Source organism: Propithecus coquereli, unplaced genomic scaffold, assembly GCF_000956105.1.
Source record: "Propithecus coquereli isolate 6110/MARCELLA unplaced genomic scaffold, Pcoq_1.0 Scaffold166, whole genome shotgun sequence".
NCBI lineage: Eukaryota > Metazoa > Chordata > Mammalia > Primates > Indriidae > Propithecus > Propithecus coquereli.
The window spans coordinates 3,744,009-3,766,772 of NW_012141191.1; the positions used below are offsets into that span (position 1 = coordinate 3,744,009).

General features: G+C 48.2%; 1 protein-coding gene across 1 annotated transcript in view; it reads left to right on the forward strand.

Annotated features, from left to right (window-relative positions):
• Positions 1-22,764, forward strand: part of APBA1 (amyloid beta (A4) precursor protein-binding, family A, member 1) — a 203,418-nt gene that overhangs the window by 175,994 nt on the left and 4,660 nt on the right. The window contains exons 6-10 of the mRNA XM_012641600.1: positions 6,400-6,432; positions 7,434-7,520; positions 8,101-8,286; positions 12,592-12,771; positions 14,994-15,206. Of these exons, the coding sequence (XP_012497054.1) occupies positions 6,400-6,432; positions 7,434-7,520; positions 8,101-8,286; positions 12,592-12,771; positions 14,994-15,206 (699 nt within the window). The remainder of the gene's footprint in view (positions 1-6,399; positions 6,433-7,433; positions 7,521-8,100; positions 8,287-12,591; positions 12,772-14,993; positions 15,207-22,764) is intronic.

The window sequence follows — 22,764 nt, forward strand, 5'->3', positions numbered from 1 at the left end:
GAACATTAAAAACAAAGTCTACGGGGACATAGTTCTAACTCCACATGTCCCACAGTTACCAAACACAGCACCTGGTCTCCCAGGCAAATGGTGCCGTGAGCTTCCCCAGGGTCCGTGGGAGTACAAAGACCCGGCATGCCTCACTTGGGGGTCTCTGACAGATGGGGACTACCTCCATAAGATGTGTTTGGAAATGGGTGGGGGCACTTCTGGTTGTCACAGTGACTGGAGGCATTTACTGAGCCAGAGCCAGGCATGCTCAATGCCCCGTAAAATCCAAGACAGGGCCACACTGCCAAGATTCATCTCTACTAAGATGCCAAAGAGCCCCCATCAAGGAATGCTGCCAGGGCCCACTCAGGTGACTCTCTCAGAACAAAGCAGCAGTTTCTGCCCCCAAAGGAGCATTCAAGACCCCTGAGATAGAAAACTGCATGTTGCTTTGAGGTTAGTTTTTTCTGGGTTCTAGCCATCAAGCTTTCAAAACCCTTGAGGTTGTTTCATTGTGGGCACCTTGCCTATCTGCCTACTGATAGCTTTGGCTTCCTGCAGATAGAGCATCTGTCTTTCCGTTCCCCTGTGACACGCAGGTAGTGCTCAGATGGCCTTAAGGGGGAAAGGCAGGCATGTCACTTGAACACAAAGCAGCTTTAGAGTAGACTGCAGCATCCCTGTACCAGATCCCAACCAGGGCCAATTGTATTGTGAACTATATTTATTTCCACAGTGGTATCCAATAGTGTTGTTATTTTTTATTTAAAGTCCAACTCCCTCATAAGAAATCAGAAATTTTACTTGGAAGCTTCCAAAGGGTTGGTATCCAGAAGTTCCACAGTTTATTTGAACCAAAAATTAGATGGCTCTGTCGATCAGAACAAGCAAGATAGAGGCTTTCTGTTTATAAATACATTTTAGACCTGCCTAGAGCAGAGTATGCATCTGGAAAACATATATTTATTTTTACAAGCAAATTACTCTAGTGTGAGGAATTCATTATAGAGTGGTAAAATTAAATGGTTACGTTTCATTTATAACTTACAAGTATCATTTTACAATGTGCTTCTACGCACTGGAAGGAACTGTTGCCTATCATTAAATATTTTCTGCTTTGTGTTCCTTTTACATCCATTTAAACGCTCGTCAGATTGTTTGATGTTATACCCAGCCGGAAGCATTTTTCAATTGTAAGTGGAGACGGCTGTTTATTTCAGCATTCCCTAGAAAGTGACTGTGTCAGGGAGCGTGCACAGAGACTTTATCACATGCAGAGGGAAGCTGGGGACAGAGAGGGTTTCTCGGGAGCAGAATGGGCTGCTCGAGTGGAGCTCGCAGCATGGTGTCCACACTTTGTGCCTAGGAGACACCGCTCTCTAAGGCAGGTGGTGCCATGCTGTTCCTTAAAGAGAGACTGGCCTTTCAGGAACAGGTTATCTGGCCACCTCAGCAGAAAGGACACAGACATAGCAAGGCTACAGATTTTATAGTGTCTACCCAGGAAGGAAGGGGAAAGAAAAGCTCTATGGATTTATTTTGCAGTCCATTTAGCAATCCCCTTAACCCCAAGCTGATTAGCAATTTCAGACTTGGTGTTTTCACCTAAACAAAGGTGGAGTGCTTTCCTCCTTTTGTTTCTTTGCTTCCTTCTTCCTCCCTCCCTCCCCACAGGGACCTCCATTTTGTCCCTCTCTCTTTCCTCTGCCTACACCGTGGGTTTAACCCAGTGGATGTGAGTGAGACCTCACCATGTGTCCTGGTACTTGTGGTGCCTTATCTCTGAGCAGACTGGCCCTGATGCATAGGTTTCCATTTCAAAGCAGTCTTTAATTTTTGTTCTCTCAACTGTGGTATCTGTCACTCACGTAGCACCAACTGTACACGAGAATTGGACACTGCTCATTGGATTTATACTTGGAGTTGTAAGAATTACTGTTGTCTTAATTTAACAAAGAATTTACAGTATCATTTGCCAGATGGAGAGAGAATTTGGAGCCATGGTTGGGTAGGCACTTTCTACTTAATGTGAGAAGAAAACAAAGGAATTTGGCCCAAAAAGCAAACTGTCCCTATGTAGACTCCTGACTCCAGTGACAGGCACTTTAGGAATAAAAATTAACCAATACACAGTTCTTGACCTTGAGAAACTTGCAGTCCAATAGAAGAAGCCAAATGAATGTTTAAGGAACAATAATACAAGATAGCCTAGTTATCTGAAAATTAAAAGGCTTTTCTACCTACCAAAATCTAAGAAATAAGACATGCCTGAACACACTAGCAGAATTAGAAGACATCTGCCATTTTTTTCAACTTTTTTTTTCCATCTTTGGTTCTTCTCTAATGTGTCCTTTCTGCCTTTGTTGTGCATGATTTTTGAGAAGTAATATCCTTCCAGGAAGCCCCCGTATACTTTCGGAATGCATTAGAGCAGTGGTTCTCAAAGTGTGATCCCTGGACCAGCAGCGCCAGCATTGCCTAGGAACTTAGTAGAAATGCAGGGGTTTAGGCCTGACTCAGACCTGCCGAGTACCCCAGAATGGGGACCCAAGAGTCTGTGTTCTAACAAGCCCTCCAGGAGATTCTGATGTGCGCTGCCTTAGAGAAAGGCGGGCCATCCAGTGTTAAGGAGCATCTTCTCTCTGCTCTGCAACGTTCTAGCCAAGCTGAGGACCTGTCACTGGTAGGGTTCCACTGGCAAAGAAGCTCAAGAAACACTACCAGATAGATCTCCTCTTTGGATATTTGCGACATAGGTTTTCCTCTTAAAGGTTCCGTGAAGTCCTGTGCCAAGGAAATTTCATTGACTTTGTTTAACCGGCAACTCCCATATTATTTGAGCACAGAACACATTATCACCGTGTGATAGTACCTCTGCTAATGTCTTGTTGCTAGTACTCTCTGGAACATGTTTTGGGAGAAACTTCTGGGGAGAGCTTTGCCCTGTGTGCTGTCAGTCTTTAATGTGCCCTAGGTGGGAACACGCCTCTGCCCCAGGAGTGTGGGGCTCATGCCTGCTGCCTCTCGAGAGAGAACCAGAGTTGGAGCCAATGCAGCTAGCTCACTTGTCTTCCTTTTTCTCCACCACATCTCCATCCCTACATTCTGCTGCCATTCCCACTTCATTCTCTGCTCTTCAGCCAGAAGATGGGGTGGCCTGCTGAGCCCTGCCTGGGCCACAGAGACTGCTTCGTGTCCATGCAGTGTGTGGTGTCCATGTCTCCATTCTTGCTGTATTTGCAAAGCTCACGCAATTACGTCACCAATAGTGTTTAGGTATTTTGTGGCCCATGCATTTTTGTAAGGAGCATTCATTATGTAATATTCTTATATCTGGCTTTACTAGCCTGTCCCAAAGACCAGATTTTTTTCATTATTTTATCATTTCCTTTAAATGTCAAAAATTATGATTTCATTGCTGAACTGAAATTTCTATCATTATAGCTTGGTCTAAATCGTGTCATTTCCCATCTTACTTGAAGGAGCCTATAATCAGTAAAGAGGATACTGACACATCAGGCCCTTCTCACACGTTATCCCATCTACTCCTCCAAATGGAGGGGGTAGGGAATCCTGTGAGGTAGATGTTACTCACCCCGTCTTACAGACAAGCTGAGAAGCTTGCCCAGGTTGCATAACTAGTGGTTTAAAGTGTGGAGTGAGATGGCCTGGGTTTTAACCTCTATTATGCCACTTCATAGCTGTGAGACTTTGGGAAAGTTAAGTAGCCTCTCTGTGCTTCATTCCCCTCTTCTGAAAAATGAGGATAATATAGTGCCTACCTCACAGGGTTGTTGTAGCTCTTACATTGATACATGCAAAATGCTTAGAAGGATTCTGGCACATAGCAAGTGCTCAGTAAATGTCAGGGGAAGAAAAGATATTATAGAATAGGGAGGAGGGTGACTAATCTAGAATGTCATAGCAACTGTAAATAATACGCATTGTGGCTTGAGCCAGTGGATGGATGGGGCCACAGTTTGTCCTTTGCACCACACCCCAATGGGTGGTAAGCCATGATCAACCCCACGAGACTCAAGGATTTAAATGGATGTTGTCAGTCCCTGCTTTAAGATGCACGCTGGCCTTGTATTTCTCTTGGACCTCTTTCTGCTCCAGTTTTACAGTCTGGCTCTGACCCCCTCATCTTTGGCAACATTACATCTAAATTTTTAATTATAGTTTGTTGCAGGGCACTTGGATATTATAAGTGATTTAAAGATAATATTACTCTAAAGGCATAGAATATTTCTAACTTCGTAAAGCTTATTTCAGAACATCTTCCATGAAACTCGGTTTGCTTTTTGGATCCTCTTCCTCATTACGAGTTACAGGAAAAAACGGAGTTTGGGTATTCCATCGATGGTGGACCTCTTTTCCTTTGAAAGCGTTCTTTCAAATCACAATTGCCTAGAGTTGAAGAATTTTGACCAACAGTTGTTAGGGTTTGGTATCAAAGGAGTGGAAATTCCTATATTGCTGCCATATCATTTCAGGGCAGGTAGAAAACAACCATTAAGGTCTCACAGCAGCCATCTGCCGTGCGGATTGTAACTGACGCAGGTGTGGCGTAGCGTCAGCGCAGCCCCCTTCTTCGATGCGGGGATATTTCCACTGCAGTGCGCAGCAGTTAGGATAACACTCGCACTTGCTGCCTTCAGACTTTTTCAGAGCAGACTGTTCTCCACGAACTCATGACCACCAGTGAGAGCTGCGGGGGGTGCGTGTGGGAGTGGGGTTGCCCTAGTTTCCTGGGCGAACCAAAGATGATCTATTTGGTGACTGGATGGCTGACTCATCCGGTTTCTCTACAGTGAGGCAGTCCAGGCAACACATTTTAGTCATTAATGAAATAGAGATGTGCTGCTGAGACGAGCTTTCCTGCCAGGTGAGTACCAAGGAATGTGAGCAAGCAGTTCTCCCTCCACCCACGCCCATCACCAGAACAGCGTCCGCAGTTTGGCCATTGACTCACCATCCTTTGTACAAGATCTGCTTAGAGAGCAAGCCTTAGCAACAGCCAGGAAATTGCAGCATGACATTGGTAAATTATAATCATATAACAACAAACAAAATAGAGTGCATGTAACGCATGAGGCACTGTTTGAAGAGCTTTGCATTTATTCATCTTATCCTCTGAACAGCCCTATGAGGTGGATACTATTTTTATCCCCATTTTGCAGACGAAGAAACTGAGGCACAGAGACATTAAATCGCTTACTCAAAGTCACATAACTGGTAGCAGAGCCAGGATTTGGTTTTAGACAGCCCAGACCCAAAGTCCCTGCTTTTATCAACTGTGTTATCATTTATAATAATTATGAGCAATAGGGAAATATTGCATTCATTTTTAGTTAGGTATAAACTATATTACACACATTTAAGGCAAGAAGTATTACTAGAGATAAAGAAGAGAGAACAATGAAAGGGTCAATTCAACAAGAAGGCGTACCATCCTAAGTGTGTGTGTACCCTATAGCATAGCTACGAGACAGCAGGGGATTTTAACACATCTCTCTCAGTAAATGGTGGAACAAGCAGACCAAAAAATCAGCAAGTACACTGCAGATCAGAACAACACCCTGAACCAACTTAATTGACCTAACTGACATTGGTAGAACACTCTTCCCCACAACTGTAGAATGTATATTTCGAAGTCCACACGACACATTCACCAGAGTCAGTCGTGTGCTGGTCCATAAAGCTAAGCATCAGCGTATTTCAAAAGATTGAAATCATACGGAGTATGTTCTCTGGCCACCATGGAATTAATTCAGAAATTGATAACAAAAAGATAACTAGAAAATCACCCAAATATAGTGAAATTAATAACACAATTCTAAATAATCCGAGGTTCAGAGAAGAAATCACAGTAGAAATTAGAAAATGTTTTCATGGAAAAATAATTAAATTGCAACATAACAAAATGTGTGGGACACAGCCAAAGCAGTGCTTAGAGGGAGATTCACAGCTTTAAATATCCGAGAAGAAAAACGTTTGAAAAGCTGTAATTTACGTTATCTTAGGAAGCTGAGAAAAAAAATCAGCAAATTAAACCCAAGAAGGGTAGAAGGAAATAAAGATCTAGGCTAAAATCAACGGACTAGAAAAACAGGCACACCATAGAGAAAATCAACAGAACCAAAAATTGGTTCATTAAAAAGATCAATTACAGTTAAGGGTAAAAAGTACCTCAATGCGTTTCCTTCATCCCACTGCCCCCACCACCTACTAAATTCTGAGTTAGCACATCAGTTAGAGTGGGATTTTTTAAAAGCCAGTCCTCCTCCCACAGAAATGCTTTATACCTCCAATCGGTACTACTGTGTCAGTTCCCTTTTCGACTTTCAGTCTCTGCAAACTCTTTTCTAACTATTCTCCTGTCTCTGTTTGTTCCATGCTAAGCAGATGGCCCAGAAATTAGCCAAAAGCAGGAAGAAGGTGCAGTACAAACAACTTCATCAGCTTGGTGTTATGCCTGTTCTTTTCATTTGTTTCCGTTTTGCCTTTTTATGTTTTCGTGTTTTTGTTTTCTGCATCCAGCAAGTTTTTTTTCAGATTTCTTTTTGAACCGCCCCATAAGCCAGCGTTTCTCAAAACTTCGTTGCCTAAAGTGGCCGTTTTCTGTTGCTCATTAGTCATTTCACTTCAGAGGAAGGACAGGGAGCAGATTGGAGATGCTAAATGAATCATACCGTAGTGTAGACGTTCCAACCATTCAGGAGCATTGACGTGGCAGGGACTTGAGTACGTTCAATTATAGTTACTTGTGGATCTGTCAGATTGCTGGATGCAAAAAAGAAAACTCACTAATAACCACGTGTGCGGAGTTAACCCCTAAATGACCCAGACTGCGCTTTTTGGTTGTGGAGCTTCTAGGTGCTTATGAGCTACTCCTGGGACTTTGAGGCATCGGGGCTCTTTCTTAATGGGGTGGCTTCAGGAGTGGGTAACTGCTTCTGTGTTTCTGTGGTGGTACATGAAGACCCTCTTACCAGAACTGCATCCCGGTGGATCCATTTGCACCTGCTATAAACATCATCAGCTGAAGCAGGGGCAAACTCAGAGTGACTGCTTCAGGGCCCTTGGGTATGAGTTAGCTGCCCTTATTCCTTCAATGTGTCAGGCTCCAAAACCTTTGCAGAAAGGGCCGTTCCCTGTCATCGTTCAGAGGCAAACCTACCTCCTTGAGTTACTGCTTCTACGTGGGAAGCAGCAAAGGGGCTCCCACATGTTCCCCTCTGACCTAGAGATGCTAACTCTCGTCCATGTGTCCATCCTCTATGTGGTGCCGTCAGCTTCGGCAATTTAATCCCAGAGTCTGCGTTGCCGTTCTGGTGACTGTGTCTTGGTGCCTTTGTGTGTGAGCTAACCTACTCCTTGTGCACCTGGGTTACAGTAATGGAGTAGAACTTTCTCTTGGCGCATTTTTTTCTTCTCAGGCTCCTGAAGGTGAATCTCAGCCAATGACCGAGGTGGATCTCTTCATTTCTACCCAGAGGATCAAAGTATTGAATGCCGACACACAGGTATCAGCTGGCTGCCACCTTTCTAGAGGTGAAGTTCGGTGGCATTATAACCCAGAGACCACCTTTGTCTGTAGACACAGATGCTCAGTTCCATATACGCTAGAAGGTTATATCTGCAATGCCTGCTGCTGGGTGGGGCTTGGTATTGTTTTCTTAAAGCTCAAAGCCTGGATGTTGTTTAGCATTCTCCTAAGTTTGTACCAGAGGGCTCATTAATTGGACAGACTAGCCTTTTAATAAAATTTGTTTAAAATCACACACCCCCAAAAAACAACCATGCTATTGACATTTTTTATCTTTTTTTTTTAATTTTCCCCGCCAGAGATTCTATACTGGTTGTAATGTTTGAAACTTCTCATTTCTTTTCATCTGCCGTAGATCATTTCCTGCTCTGGGTTAGCCAAGGGGAATGCCCTCGAGCCTGGTGGGTGGACATAAATCTGCCAACAAGGTCCCCATGGAGAGCCCTGGAGCCCACCCTGCATGGGGACCAGACTTGGCTGGCTGTGGGGTGACAGACCCTCTCATGTGCCATTAGATGCTATACCAGACTTACCCACCCCTCTCCTCCTACCTCCAGGAGACGATGATGGACCACCCTCTGAGGACCATTTCCTACATCGCAGACATCGGGAACATCGTGGTGTTGATGGCCCGCCGGCGGATGCCCCGCTCCAACTCCCAGGAGAACGTGGAAGCCTCACACCCATCCCAGGATGGAAAACGACAGTACAAGATGATCTGCCATGTCTTTGAGTCGGAGGATGTAAGGGTGGCTTCCTTGATCACCCTCTGGGTATCCTGGGTGGCCGTTGGGTGACCAGGTTTCACTCGATTTCTCAGAGCCCGGAATCAGTCTAATGCATCATATGTTAAACATGTATTTATTGAGCACCTACTATGTGTCAGGTACTGTTCTAGTGGTAGGGATACAAGGCTGAATAAAACTGACAAGGTACTCATTGTGAGGGTTGAAGGGAGACAGAAAATAAATAGATAAATATACTTAATATAACATTAGGGAGTGAGCAGTGCTATACAGAGAAAACAGGGTCAAGGGTGATGGGACAGGGGCTATTTCAGATAGGGTGATCAACAGAGTTCTCTCTTGAGGAGGTGACATTTGAGCGGAGACCTGAATAAAGTGAGACTAAGGAAGGAGCAAGTGCAAAGGCCCTGAGGCAGGGGCCTGCTGTATTAGTTTGAGGAAGGGAAAGGAGGCCAAGCTACTGGGGAGTTTGGAATCAGGGGAAGAGTGGGAAGAATTTGGTCAGTCCCCGAAGGACCTGAGCAAGTCTCCCTGAGCATCAGGGCATTTGGGGAAGAGGATTCTTTGTTGTACAGGGCTGTCCTGTGGACTACAGCAAGGTTAGCACCTCCGCTCCTCCCCACCAGACCACAGGAGTACTGCCCACCCCACCAGCTCCTCCTGGCACAAAGCCAGTGATTCCTAATCTCCATTTCTCCTGGTGGTGAGGTCAACAGAGAAAATATGCTTACAATAGAGGCCATTCTTTCATTTGGCCTTCTTCCAGGGTGGTGCCTGGAGCTGCTGGTGGGGCCATCAGACTGCAAATTGCATTAGCTCCTGAGATGTTCCCAGGGCCTCGGCACGCCTTGGAAGCTCCCTTCCAGGATGGGCCAGACCCCCATGTGGTGTTGAACTACAGGACTCCCCCGCCCCCCACAAAACCCCACTCACCCACTGAGGGCTGCGTCAATGCCCTTGACTGTGCTAATATTTCCTCCTACCACAGAGGAATATGCCCTGTTTCTCATAGGAGCAGAGAGCCCTTATCTGTTTAAAAGAAAATTGCCTGTGGTAGCCTTGGCTCCTTAAAAAAGGCCATTTTGGCCGGGCGCGGTGGCTCACGCCTGTAATCCTAGCACTCTGGGAGGCCAAGGTCGGCGGATCACTTGAGCTCAAGAGTTCGAGACCAGCCTGAGCAAGAGCGAGACCCTGTCTCTACTAAAAATAGAAAGAAACTAATTGGACAACTAAAACTATATAGAAAAAATTAGCCAGGCATGGTGGCGCATGCCTGTAGTCCCAGCTACCCGGGAAGCTGAGGCAGAAGGATTGCTTGAGCCCAGGAGTTTGAGGCTCCAGTGAGCTAGGCTGAAGCCACGGTACTCTAGCCCAGGCAAAAAGAGTGAGACTCTGTCTTAAAAAAAAAAAAAAGCCATTTTTCTCCAGTGGAGTGTTCGTCTAGCTGCGGAAATTGCTTCCCTCCAAGGAGTTAGGAGCCAGCGGCCATCTTGCTTTTCTCTGGGGAGCCAGCGCTGTCATGGCTGTGGCCACAGAGAGGAGGAGATGCTGAAACTTCTTGTCATCGTCCTTTACTGGTCTCGTTCTCTAGGAAGCAGCCTCGGGCCAAGGTCACTGGGAGGACAGAGAGCTAGAAAGGCCTCTGCCTGCCATCCTCCCTGCTCTCCTCCCCACCCTTCCTTTCCAGCTGAGCCAGACGTGCGAACAGGGAGAAGATCCGTTTTTAAGAATTTCTCCCAAAGTTCCAAAAGAGTGAAAATGTGGCATCTTAAGCCTCCTGTGTCCCGCAGGCTAGTGAAAAGGTGGAGTCAGCGCTACTGGCCTGGCTCAAGGATGCTGTAGGCTCCTGCCACCTCCACCTGGCTTGGAACTCATAAGGACGGGGTTTCTTCTCCTTGGGGCCCATCAGAGAAGAATGGAAAGAACGGAGAAGCAGGAGTTAGGACAAGAGTGGATGCAGGAATCTCGCCCCTGTCCTTTCGGGAGCGTGGACAGAGTGCGTTTGCTCCTGAACTGGAGAGCTGGATTCGCATCCTGCATCCGCGTAGGAGCTGTGTGGCTGCTCGGCCTCGGGCTCCTCTCTTGTGGAATGACGGTGCCTCCCTTGTCAGGCTGCCGTGGGACTCTGATAGATACTGCACATAAAGCCCGATGGCTGGCACGCGGCAAGCAGTCCCTAAGTCTCAGCCGCCAGTGCATCTGCCAGGTGCATCCGTTAATGATAATCGGGAAGGCCACTGGTCACGTTCCCAGGTGTATATTTTCCCATTCATCTGCATGTGCCTGTCTGATGCTGGACACGGTGCCTCACTCCCTTCCAGCTTTGCAGCAGGGTGGAGGGTGGTGGTTCTCCATGTGACCTGTGGCATGCGAAGTCCCCAGATTCTCAGAGTGAGAAAAATTAGACATTGCTTTCCCCGTGGCCAGCCACACAGGAAGTTCTGGTTTCACTGTTAATGAGCTGCATTACCAACCATTAGGGAAGACAGGGAGAGGGAATGGAGGTTAGAATGCGTGTGTGTGTTTGAAACATTGCTCAAGAGGTTTTCTGGTTTGGTTTTGCTTTTCTGCCCACAAGAATTCCACAGCGAGGCTGCCGGTGTGGTAGGCAAGAGGGTGGGCCCCAGATCCAGCCTCCGGCTCCACCCTCTTCTCAGGGAGTCAGCAACTTAACCTCTCACCTCGGCTTCCTGAGCTGTCCAATTCGAACAGTAATACAGATCTACGATTCCAGAGTCTCAAAAGCTCTAAGAAACTAAAGGGGTTTTTGCAGTCAGTTGGCTGATGGATGTGACTCTAACTGCCACAAGGCAACGCATAGGATTTGTCTAGCTTACCATGAATTTTATATGTTTTGCCGCAGAAGTGTTACTGTGTTCATTTACAGGGCGCTTCCCGGGCCCTGCAAGAGTTATCACACAGTGTCCAGTATATATGTACCTTGTCACCTTTCCAAAAGCTGAAAGTTTCTGAATTCTGAAATACAGCCTCAAGAGTTTCAGATGAGGGATTGTGGACCAGTCATGCTAACATCTGTCACAGAATTGATAGGAGGATTCACATATGGCCCTTTAATGTAGTGTAGGCCCATAAGAAGTGCTCAGTTGTTGGCTGTTCCGATTAATAACGTTGCTTAATTGATGCAGGGAAAAGCCATCAAAGCCCAGTGCAGGAGAAAGAACGATGGAAGCCAAGTTCCCCTCCTATGAGCCGTGTGACCTTGAGAGGTTCCTTTCTGTCTCTGGGCCTCAGTCTCCTCAACTGGGAAATGCAGTGCAGGGTTAGACTGGATCAGAGTTTCAACTCTGTGGGACCAACACTCCCTTTCTGTGACAAATATTTTATAATGCCCCATTATCCTGAAATGATATTCATAGTTAATACATAACCTCTTCTTTTGAAAAACTTCTCACAAAATAATCAAAGTGTGGCCATAAACGTAATATTAAATACAAAGGAGAAATAAAAGGAAAGCAAGCTAAAATAAAATCATATTACAATATATAAATACTTGGGTCCAGTCACTTTGAAAGGCATAATGAAGTATTTAGATGCTTACACCTACTTGGTTAGTAAGTTTGGATATAGGAGAATACAGTATGCAGTGGAATATTGGAAGCACTTTCTATCTGACATTTCTAATTGAGGGCTAAATAAGAATGTATATACACACACACATACATACGTACATACAGAATCACCGTGCATGACAGCAGATGTGCAGGTTGATAGGGATGTGATTTATTGGCAACTTGGTACCATGAGCAGCACTGATGTTGATGATTTTCCAGCCATGAAGCTTCCTCCTGGCAAAATGCTGGACAAATCAAAATACCAGCTTCTCTCAATGTACATAGAATTATTCTTGAAATATTCAATGTGTTCTAAAGCCACACGATGAAAGCTTTTGTGTTTATATATAAATTAGAGTTGAGTCCTGCACTCAGATGATTAGAAACAGGTATTACATGAACATAAATGTCCAGTGGGATATTTGAACATTGTTCAGGATGTAGAATGACGCCTCACTGTGTAGGGCAGCCTTTGCGAGGCAGGATGTCCAGCATCTCTGATTCCTGTCCACTGGTCATAACATGGTCATTGTCATCATCAAAAACGTCCCTAGTAATTTTGAAAATGGCCCCTGGTGGGCACTGGTGCCCCATGTGGAACCACAGGCCACTTGTCTGAGGTTCCTTCAACTTTAGCAGGACCACAGTCTAGGTGGGGAAGGGCGCCAGGCCGTCCGCCAAGCGCGTTGACCTGCTAACAGCCGCCCTTCCTCTCTGGCTGCTACCCCAGGCCCAGCTGATTGCACAGTCCATCGGGCAGGCCTTCAGCGTGGCCTACCAGGAGTTCCTCAGGGCCAACGGGATTAACCCTGAAGATCTCAGCCAGAAGGAGTACAGCGACCTGCTCAGCACCCAGGACATGTACAACGACGACCTGATCCACTTCTCCAAGTCGGAGAACTGCAAAGACGTAAGTACTTTCCTGAAGCTGTTCTCCACGCTGGGTCAGCCGGCGGGGACCCAGAGAAGAGTGGACAGCTCTGCCGCAGAAGTGAAGGCAGGGTAGAGGGTGAGGAGCGCGGTACTGGCAGGGCACTGTGAAGGAGCTCACGCCCACCTCTGGCTCCCCACTCGTGGAGCCCTGTGGTTAAATGCTGTTATGGAGGAGTGTAGACAGAGAAGCAGCGCATCTTCTGCTCCCAGGCACCCTGAGCTACGTTTTAGGTGGGTTCCAGAGGTGGTTAGGACCTCAACTCTGCCATTAAGAAGCCTACAATCTAGGCAAGGGTACCGAAAAGTTAAATGATGGTGCCATGTACAAGCACTAGTCAAAGCCAATTCTACTTGGCAAAATGGAGCAGATCGTGAGTTTCATATAAGAAATGCTGTGCTCCCTCAGGGACGGCCCCACTGCTCTAGACCAAGCTCTCCGGGATTATCTAGAAGAAGACAGAGCCATCTGAGCTGGTCTGAGGTCTGGGGACTATTGGGAAAGGAAGGGGCGAACAGAGGGCTGGGCCAGAGTAACAATACGGAAGCCCAAAGGTCAGAAAGCGCCAGATTGGTCTGGGGAATCGGGAAGGGAGTGGCTTGGCTGGAGCAGGGGGCAGGCCCAGGAAAAGAGATGCAGAGACCAGAAAAGGTCCACGTCAGACGTGGAGGGCTTGCAAGTGTGCTGAGGGGTTCGGACTTTATCCCGTAAGGTAAAAAGAACGTGTAACGAGAAAGTCGTCTTTTAGTCCGCTAGTGTCTGTTAGGTGCCTTGGGTCAGGTTCCCAAAAGCAGAGCTGGAGGCGGAGATTCTCGGTCAAGAGGCCTATGAGAGGAGTGCATCCAGAACCCAAGGGGAGTGTGGGAAGTGAGTGGTGGGGCACTGAGGAAGAGTGTGGTCTTGCTGGGTATGAGCTTCCTTCTGATCCAAAGGGAAGCTCTCATGCACAGATTGTAGGACAGACTTGTCCCACCTTGGGGCAAGGGAGCTGGCAGGCCTTTGTACCCCATGCCACCATTGAGCAAGGTTGGGCAGGGGGTATATTAGTTTGTCAGGGCTTCTGTGATGAAGTACCACAGACTAGGCAGCTTAAACAACAGAAACTTACTATCTCCCAGAGCCGGAGGCTGGAGTCCAAGACCAAGGTGTTGGCAGGGTCGGTTCCTTCTTCAAGCCGTAGGAGAATGCTCTGTTCCAAGTGTCTTTCCTTGGCTTGTAGATGGCTGCCTTCCCTCTACGCATGTCTTTGTCCAAATTTCCTCTTCTTATGAGGACTCTGTCATATTGAATTAGGGCCTTCCTTTCCTAATAACCTCATTTAAAATTGATTACTTCTGTAAAGACCTTATCTCCAAATAAAGTCACAGTCTAAGGTACTGGGGTTTCAGACTTCAACATACAATTTTGGGAGGACACAATTCAACTCATAACAACAGTGTCTCCCATTTGGCTAAGGACAGTTCTTCAGGGAAAGGGCCAACTGTGAGCGTCAGCAGCTGGGGGACAGGAAACCAGCCTGTGAAGGGGACTTTGTCAGGCCCCAATAAGTAACACACACACTCTCTTGATCGGACGCTCCCAAGAAGTGTCTTACCCTTCTGTGGCATCTCTGCAAACTGACTCCTGTCTTCCCTGCCCTGCCAGCGAAGGTCACAAAAAGATGACACACACGCAGGGTGTGGTCTTGCTGGGCACAGTCCCCACCTTTTGGTTGTGATAACTTCAGCATCCCTTTTTTTCTTTTTCCTCAACTTTCTCCTTGTAGGGAGGTGTTTCTGTATGTTTATTTATTTTTAACTCAAGAATCTTAAATGTCAGAGAGAATTTACGAAGCACTGTGGGAGGGGGGAACCCGTGCATGGAATTCAAAAAGCTATTTCTGGAAACCATAACACACCACCAAAGCTCCCACCAACAGAGCTTCTTTCCCCTGCCACTGGGGATACAGAAATTTAAAAAAAAAAAACAAAGCCCTGTTGCCCCTGATGGTTGTGTGCTGAGGTGAGATTGCTTGCGTGAAGCAAGAGTGAATTACAGAAAAGAATGTAGACCTGTGTGAAATTGTTTCTTACCAATTCCAAATGCTGTGGAATGCGGAGATGGCAGGGACGCACCGGGTGGAGGAGAGGCAGAGGCTTTGATTTCCACTGCTGTCCCAGATGGTTACCGATTCAGACTTTCTGAGATTTCTCTCCTTGCAGGTTTTCATCGAGAAGCAGAAAGGAGAGATCCTCGGGGTGGTGATCGTGGAGTCTGGCTGGGGGTCCATCCTGCCCACCGTGATCATCGCCAGCATGATGCACGGAGGCCCTGCGGAGAAGTCGGGGAAACTGAACATTGGGGACCAGATTATGTCCATTAATGGCACCAGCCTGGTGGGCCTGCCTCTGTCCACCTGCCAGAGCATTATTAAGGTACCTGAACATGGGAAAAATCAGCTGCTGTTGTAGATCTGAGATGACGTGGAGTGTGATGCCATCCAATGATGAATATTTGTGAATGTATCCTAAGTGTCGGGCACCAAGGAAGACACGAGTTACCGTTTACAAATTCTTTCCTGAAATCGATTCTAGATCAGAGCTAGTCCATTGGCTCACGTAACACTGCTCTCCAAGGGCATGCACACAGCAGGCATCACCAGTCAATCCCAGCACTCTCCCACTGAGCCTAGGCACAGCCTCAACACAACTTTTCTTGGCTCGGTAATCCACACAAACGCTTCCGGTCAGCCAGGTGTGCTTGACGTGACTTGCCATCCATGTTAGAAATCATGGAAATGCTCCAAATCCGAGCACACTTTTTCCTTCCTAGTGGCCCTGGCTGTGACACAGGCGAGCCTGTCCTCCCCTAGAGCCCGGGGAACGCCGTCCCCTGTGCTGGCTGCCGTAAGGAGAAGGAGACTGTTCTGGTCCGCATACTCCTTTTCATTCCTGAACATACACACTTCTTGTTCAACCCTGAACTGATTCTATTACACAAGGCTGGAGAAAAGCTATTTAAAGGAAAATTAAATGTGAATATTTGAGAAAAATTAGATTTTCATCTTAGAAAGGAAGCATCCATGTGTAGTCTTTTGAGCACATTGGTACTTGCTGATTGCATGGCCAGTGCGACCAAGAACAGCCATCCTCCATGACAGCGTCTGTAGACCCCAGCAACTCGGCCCCATGCACGGTCGCTGCGGGCAGACTAGGGTTATACAGCCTTTTTTTTTTTTTTTTTTTTGGTCCTGCAGGGGCAGGGATTTCTATCTACATGTGTGTGTATGTGCGCGTGTATGGGTGAGGAGGGGAGAGTGACGGGAGAGGAGAGAGGATGCACTAGAGAGAAAGGGAGGGAAGGGAAGGAGTAAATTCATGCACTGGTCATTGTGAGCCACAGAAAATCACAAAGCCAGCCTCCTCAGGCCGAGGGGTCTGCAGTGGGAGGTGAAGGTGGGTGGATAGGACACAGGAATGGTGCCTCTTTGTTTTTAATGAAATGGATTAAATTCTAATTCCACACGAGATAATCACACCTGGAAAGAAATAGTTCGCTTTGGCCTCCTTTAATTTGTTTTTGTTACATCTTCTACCTAAGTAAATTCTGCCTCTTGCTTATTACCCATTCAAGATAAGATTAGAGAATCTGCTTTGAACATGCATATTCATTCAGACCTGTTTAATTGGGCCTCTGTTCGCGCTGAGCTGAGCTGGGGGCGCTGGGATGACGGTGTGCATGTGGAGGATAATTACAGACATGAAAGGATTATGTAGCTCTAATAGCAACGTGGAGGTGAAGGGCTGCGAGCAATCAGAGGAGGGACAATTTTATGTGATTTTTAAGTTGACCTTAAGTAAAACCTAGGTCCGTAGCAGAAAGGAAAATGGGCCTTGGAAGTTTCTGCTTGAGTTAATGGCCAGTAGGCTGGCGTTGAGCCAGGGAGGGACGGGGTTCGAGCCCAGCCTGGGAAGGCTGGCCTGGTGTTGCCATGGTGGCGTGGAGAGGCAGAGGGTGGGCGGAGGTAGGGGGGTTCTCTCTCTCCCACCAGTGCACAAGTTACTTATTGCACACCTTGCGTGCACACGTGAGAACTACCGAGGGCTGTGGGACCCAGAGACACAGTAGGTACCACCCCCACGCCAGGGAGCTTGGCCTGGTTGGGGAGAACTGAAAGTACTGATGGCTGACAGTGATCGGTGCCGTGCACCTGGCGCCACTCCAAGAACACGTGTGGATGAACTCACTGTGCCCTTACTGCAGCCTTCTCTGGGGCAGGCACTACAGCCATGTCCACCGTACACGCTAGGAAGCTGACACAGAGAGAGAGGACGTAATCATCCAAGGTCACGCAGCTGGTCACGAGGGGAGCCAGGTCGCTCAGCCACCTGACATCCTGCCTTCAATACAGAATCATCCCAGGGAGGGTGTCTGCTCAAATTCTAGATCCCGGCCAGGCCCTGGGCAGTGGTTCTCAGCCAGGGGTTCTCAGCCAGGGCGGCAGTTCTCATCCAAAATGCACAGGACGGTGTCACAGCAAAGAATTATCCAGCCCAAAATGTCTGTAGTGCCGAGGTTGGGAAACCCTGCCTTGGGGGTAGAGGAGTTCCCATGTTGGGGAGAGAACTCAGTGAGAGCGGGAGGTTGGTGAGGGAGGTTGGAAGGTTCATGGGGAATTGATCTGGGTTTGGGGAGGAAGATTGTGGAGAGAGGTATTATGGAATGAATGTTCGTGTTCCCCCAAAATTCATAGGTTGAAATCCTTAATCCCAGTGTGATGCTATCAGGAGGTGGGGCCTTTGGGAGGTGATGAGTTCATGAGGGTGGAGCCCTCATGGATGGGATTAGTGCCCTTATAAAAGGACCCCAGAGAGCTCTCTTGCTGTCTTTTTGCTGTATGAAGATACTACAAGTCAGTGATCTGCAGGTTGGAAGAGGGCCTACCAGAACCCAGTCACGCCGGCACCCTCGTTTTGGGCTTGCAGCCTCCAGAACTGCAAGCCAGAAATGCCTGTTGTTTATAAGCCACCACCCGGCCTATGGTACTTTGTCCTGGCAGACTAAGAGCAGACTAAGACAAGGGGATACTCAAGTGAAGCTGGGGAAGCACTGGGCCGAACAGCCCCTGGCGAGGCTCCAGGTCTTGGCCGGCTCAAGTCACCCCCTTCCTTCTCGGCACAGCCCATGAGGGGGACGGCAAACACCAGGTTCACAGATGAGCCATCTGAGACCCTACAGGCCCAGACGACTTGCTAAGGGCCCCCAGCTGGCGAGTCCCGATCCCGCTTCTGCACCCCTGCCTGCCTCATCCATGCACGGACCAGAGAGGAAGGCCGAGCAGGCAGCCTGACTCTCTCTGCCGCAGCACGGGGATCACATCAAGGTGGAAACGAAATACAAACGGAGCCCTGTCTGAGCGGTTTCTAAGGGGAAAAGGTGTATTTGAGGAGCTGAACTTTGATGTCTATAAATCCAGTCTCTATGAAACCATAAAATTAAGAGGTGATGGAAGAGATGTAACTGATGGAGAGTCAGGAAAGCAGTGCCTTTGTGGCCACCCTCAGCGTGCGGTGGAAAAGTGTGATGGGCCATCCGTGGTCCCCCTGGCTGGGGGAGACGATCACCACTGAGAACAGCCAGAACCACGATGCCAATGCAGGCTGCCTTCAGTGGCTTGTGTTGCTTTTTAAAACTCCTCTCGACAGCACACCCCTTCTTGCCTGCACCTGGACAGATGCGCGCACTGCCCCACGCCCACCCTGGGCTGCTGCAAAGCAGCGTTCTGGGCCTCTGCATGCTGCGTGTTCGAATTGGTTTCAGTGTGTCTCGGCACTCTGTGCAGAGACTTCAACAAGCGCCTCTCATCCTGATAAATCAGTGCTTCCAAACTGATCGGAATCACCCGGGGATCTTGTTCAAATTCAGGTTCTGGTTTAGCAGGTCTAGGTGGGCTTCTGCATTTTCAGCAAGCTCTCCCGGGGCGTGGTGGGGGGGGTGACATCACCAGTCTGTGGGCCATGCTTTGAAGAACAGGGTTCTAAGGTGGTATATTCTGCCTCTTGCCACCTTCATTCTGGTTGTCCTTTTCCTCCCCAGGTTATAGGAAATTTGAATCGATTTCTAGTGAAGAGTTATAGATACCGAATTATCTTAATTACTTTTTTCCTAGCTCTTATTTTTCCTGTCATAATTAATTCCCAAAGCATAATTATCAGTAAGTGAAACATACCACAGTCTGCCTCTTTTCATGCCATTGCCTCCATGGTCCTGCCCCCTAGGTTTTTGTTCTTTTTTATACTAGAGCACAGCTTCCCCTGCCTTCCACGGGATCATCATGGTTCCGCTCTCCGTTGCTATAGAGACCATTCTGGCTTCTCTCCCCTCCCCTCTTCTCTGCCCTTCCCCTCCCACCATATTTCTTAATTTGCTGCACCATTCCACTGTTGTCATGGGGACCAAATGACCCTTTATTTAATTGGCACCTCCAATAAAATGGCAGTTCAGAAATCTGAGTTAATGGGACCCAACTTGAAACATTGATTAGGAACGGCAGAGCAAATGCATGGTCTGCTCATTTCAAATCGCCATTTCTCTAAGCCTCATCTCGCAGCACATTTTTCCCAATCTAGACAATCCTTCACTGAGGGATAGATCAGGCATCTTAAATCAATTCACATGGAAGGAAAGAACCCACCAGCGTAATGTGAATTTTTTAGGCAACATTGAGAAAATAGAGTCATTCTTTTGCTTTTTGGTATGTTGGGTAACATTTTCTGTATCACACAAGCATACCTAAATAATCCTGGTGGTTAATGGGTGTAAACATTTCGAGCAGGTGGCTTTGCCTGAAGGGTCGAGATTCGATTCTAACAACATGCTCCTATCTTCAGCATTCTTATCCCTCGGTTCCTACAAATTCCTGGTCTCCTGGTGCGTGGCTGGAGAGAGAGAGAGGTGAAGGGACTTGGGCACCCTTTTCTCTCTCTTGTCCAGCCGTCCCCTGAGCTCCTGGAGGCCCAGGAGAGGGCTCCAGCCACCACATCTCCAGCGCCTAACACATTTCAGAGCACATAGCAAGTGGTCAGTAAACATTAAATGAATGAGAAAGAGGAAGCACTCGAAGGAGAGAGAAATACATGCACGTGTGATGCCTGAGCTGCCCTCACCATGGCCCCACACCCACAAAAGAGGCCTTTTTCAGTTTTAGAAATAGGTGTTTTTAAGCATAATGGTTGAGATTTGGCATCACAGGCAAAGGCATTTAGGAAAAAAACCACACATGAAAAAGGGTCCAGTCATAGAAATTAGAACTGGACGAGGCTTTAGTGAGTTTCACAATTTGTCGTGGAGATGAAGAAATTGAGGTGGGAGAAAGAGCAAAGTGCCTGAGATGCCACTGCTTGGGGTGGCAGAAACAATGCTCGAGCCCAGGTCTTCTGCCACCAACAGAGTCCTCTTCACCAGGCCGCGCTGGTCCTGCTGTCAGGAGCAAGAGGCCAAAGCATCTCCCCGTGTCTGCGCGGGCGAGGGGACCCGCTGCCCTGTGGAGGACCTGGGTCCTTTGCAGACTTTGGTTTACCCAGGGAGAATGACACACGACACCTTCTATTGCTCCGCTTTGAAAACATCGTTTACTTGGCCAGAGAAGTTCCCTGGAGATGTTCCAGAACCACCAGGGATGCTGCGTGAGTGTGAACACCATGTACCGTGGTGCGCGGGACCACAGCTGAGTGGCAACTGTCGGAAGGCTCAAGTCCCACAGAAAACAGAGCATTTCAGGGCACTGAGGAAGCCAGTGCTGAAAGTGAGGAAATTAAACTGGACTCCATCAAAAGTCACACATTAAGAGAACCAACTGGAATCAATCAAAAGGCAGTGAGGAGGCTGGGGGCAATGTGAGGACCACGAACCCTGAAGAATTCTCGCCATGGAGGGAAAGGGAATAAAACGCTGGCCCCAATTCAAGGCTGGATAATAGATTTAGGGGCACAGATTTGTCCTATTGCCGACCTGGGCTGCTTTTATGAGCAAGACTTACTCACGGAAGACACACACCCTCCTGTTGTATATATGGGGCATTATGCAGTAGGAGAAAATACTGTGGGTTTTGAATACAGACAGACGCAAGATTGAATCTTGCTGTGTGTGAACCTGAGAGAGTCACTTAGTATCTCTGATCCTCTGTTGCCTCTTCTCTAAAATGGGAATCATTATAGCTTCCACCTTAAATGAGACAGCTCTGTGAATCTCCAGGTCAGTGCCAGGCAGGAGACAGTGCTCAAGGACAGGTAATTACTATCACTGTGGTTGGGGTGGTTTTACCATCAGGATGGGTTTTGCTGCAGCAGCAGCAGTGATCTTAGGGGTGCTCACATGCGGTACAGACGTGGGGACGGCTGACCAGGGGTCAGGCTGTGCAGTGAGGGGGCAGCCAGTGCTCCCCCAAGTGTCACCCTCACCCCAGCCATGCTAGCACCTGCTCTCACTGAGCACACTGGCCTCAGGCGTGACTAGCAAATTGACATCTTTGGGTCTAGTCTTCTCTTGGAAATGAACCACCTGGGTGCAGGTGAGGACATTGCTCTGCAGTGGTCGTCTACACCAGCTGTTTTCAAAATTGAGCATGCATCAGAATCCCCTGGGACACTCGTTATCGCACAGATCGTTGGGTCTCACCCCTAGATTTTTTTATTTAGTGGGTCTGGGATGAAGCCCAGAAATTGCCTTTCTAACAAGTGGCCAGGTGACGCTGATGCTGCCGGAGTGGGGTTTGAGAACCGTTGGTATTTACCCACTGGCCAAGCACAGCAAAGCCAGATACCCAGGGGCAAAGTAGCCTGCATCTGCCCCTCAGTCAAAAGCATATTCTCGTTACTGAGAAACAAAAGGTGCAGGGGCCACTTCGGCCACTCAAAGCAGCACTCTTACCACAAATTCCGTTTGCACTGAAGTCTCCTAACACCAGCCTCACATCCTCCTGTGCAAGGAGGGAGGTAGAGGCCTGAGCAGGGAATTCATAGGCCCAATCCTGACCCCACAGGGCCCTTGGACAAAGCAGGTTCTGTGTCTGTGTCCTTATGTATAAAATGTGACATGGAAGTCCTGACCTCCCTCAGAAAAGATTTTGCCGACTGGCCAAGGAGTGACAGTTGGCAGTAGTGGCTGTGGGATGTGCGGTTTGCACTTCCAGGATAAGATGCAGACAGCCTTCGTGCATACTTCCTTCTCCCAGGCCTCTCTTTCTCTTTGCTTTTGGAGGACACAAACTGGCCCCGTTTGTGAATTGATCAGTGCTGTCCCTGGGGGATGGCGTGGACTTGGATAGAATAAGCCTACCTGGTTCCCCTGGTGGTGGCTGCTCTCTCCTGGTGTGGAGGTGCAGAGGTACCCATAGTACCATCTCTTAGGAACAATTTCTGCCTTCACCCCTGGCCCTTTGGAGGAGAGGGACACTGGCCGACCTTAAGCCATGCCCAGTCATCTGGCCTTGCTACGTGAGGGTCCAGGCAGGCAGGCACTTCCCACCAAGACTCCGACCTCCCCTGCCTCAACCCTCAGAGCAGAGCCGGGGGCAGCAGGACCTCCAGCCACAGCAGTGTGGTCCATTTACCCCGATGTACATCTCCCCATGCCGTGCCTGGAAGGGGTTGGGAAGCACCTGCCGTAGGCCATTCTGTCTACACCATCTGGCAAGCAGGACTTTGTTGAAGCAGGGCAGGAAGTCTGGGTAGACCTGGAAGGTGGATGTTTGTTTCGGGTCTAAGTTACTTTTGCCTGGCACCCTTCTCTTACAGTGACGATGACAGAGAAGTCGGTTGGGCTGTAGGAGCAAACCTCCCCACCACTGAGTGAGGGCTTGGTGATGGTTTTCTAAAGGAGAAGCTGCTGAACAGACTAGGGCTGCTGTCACTGCTGTGAGTGTGATCAGAGGACAGGAGCCCTCGCCGGAGCTCAGCTTAGACCACAGTTGGGCGGAGGAAGCTCTAAACAGGC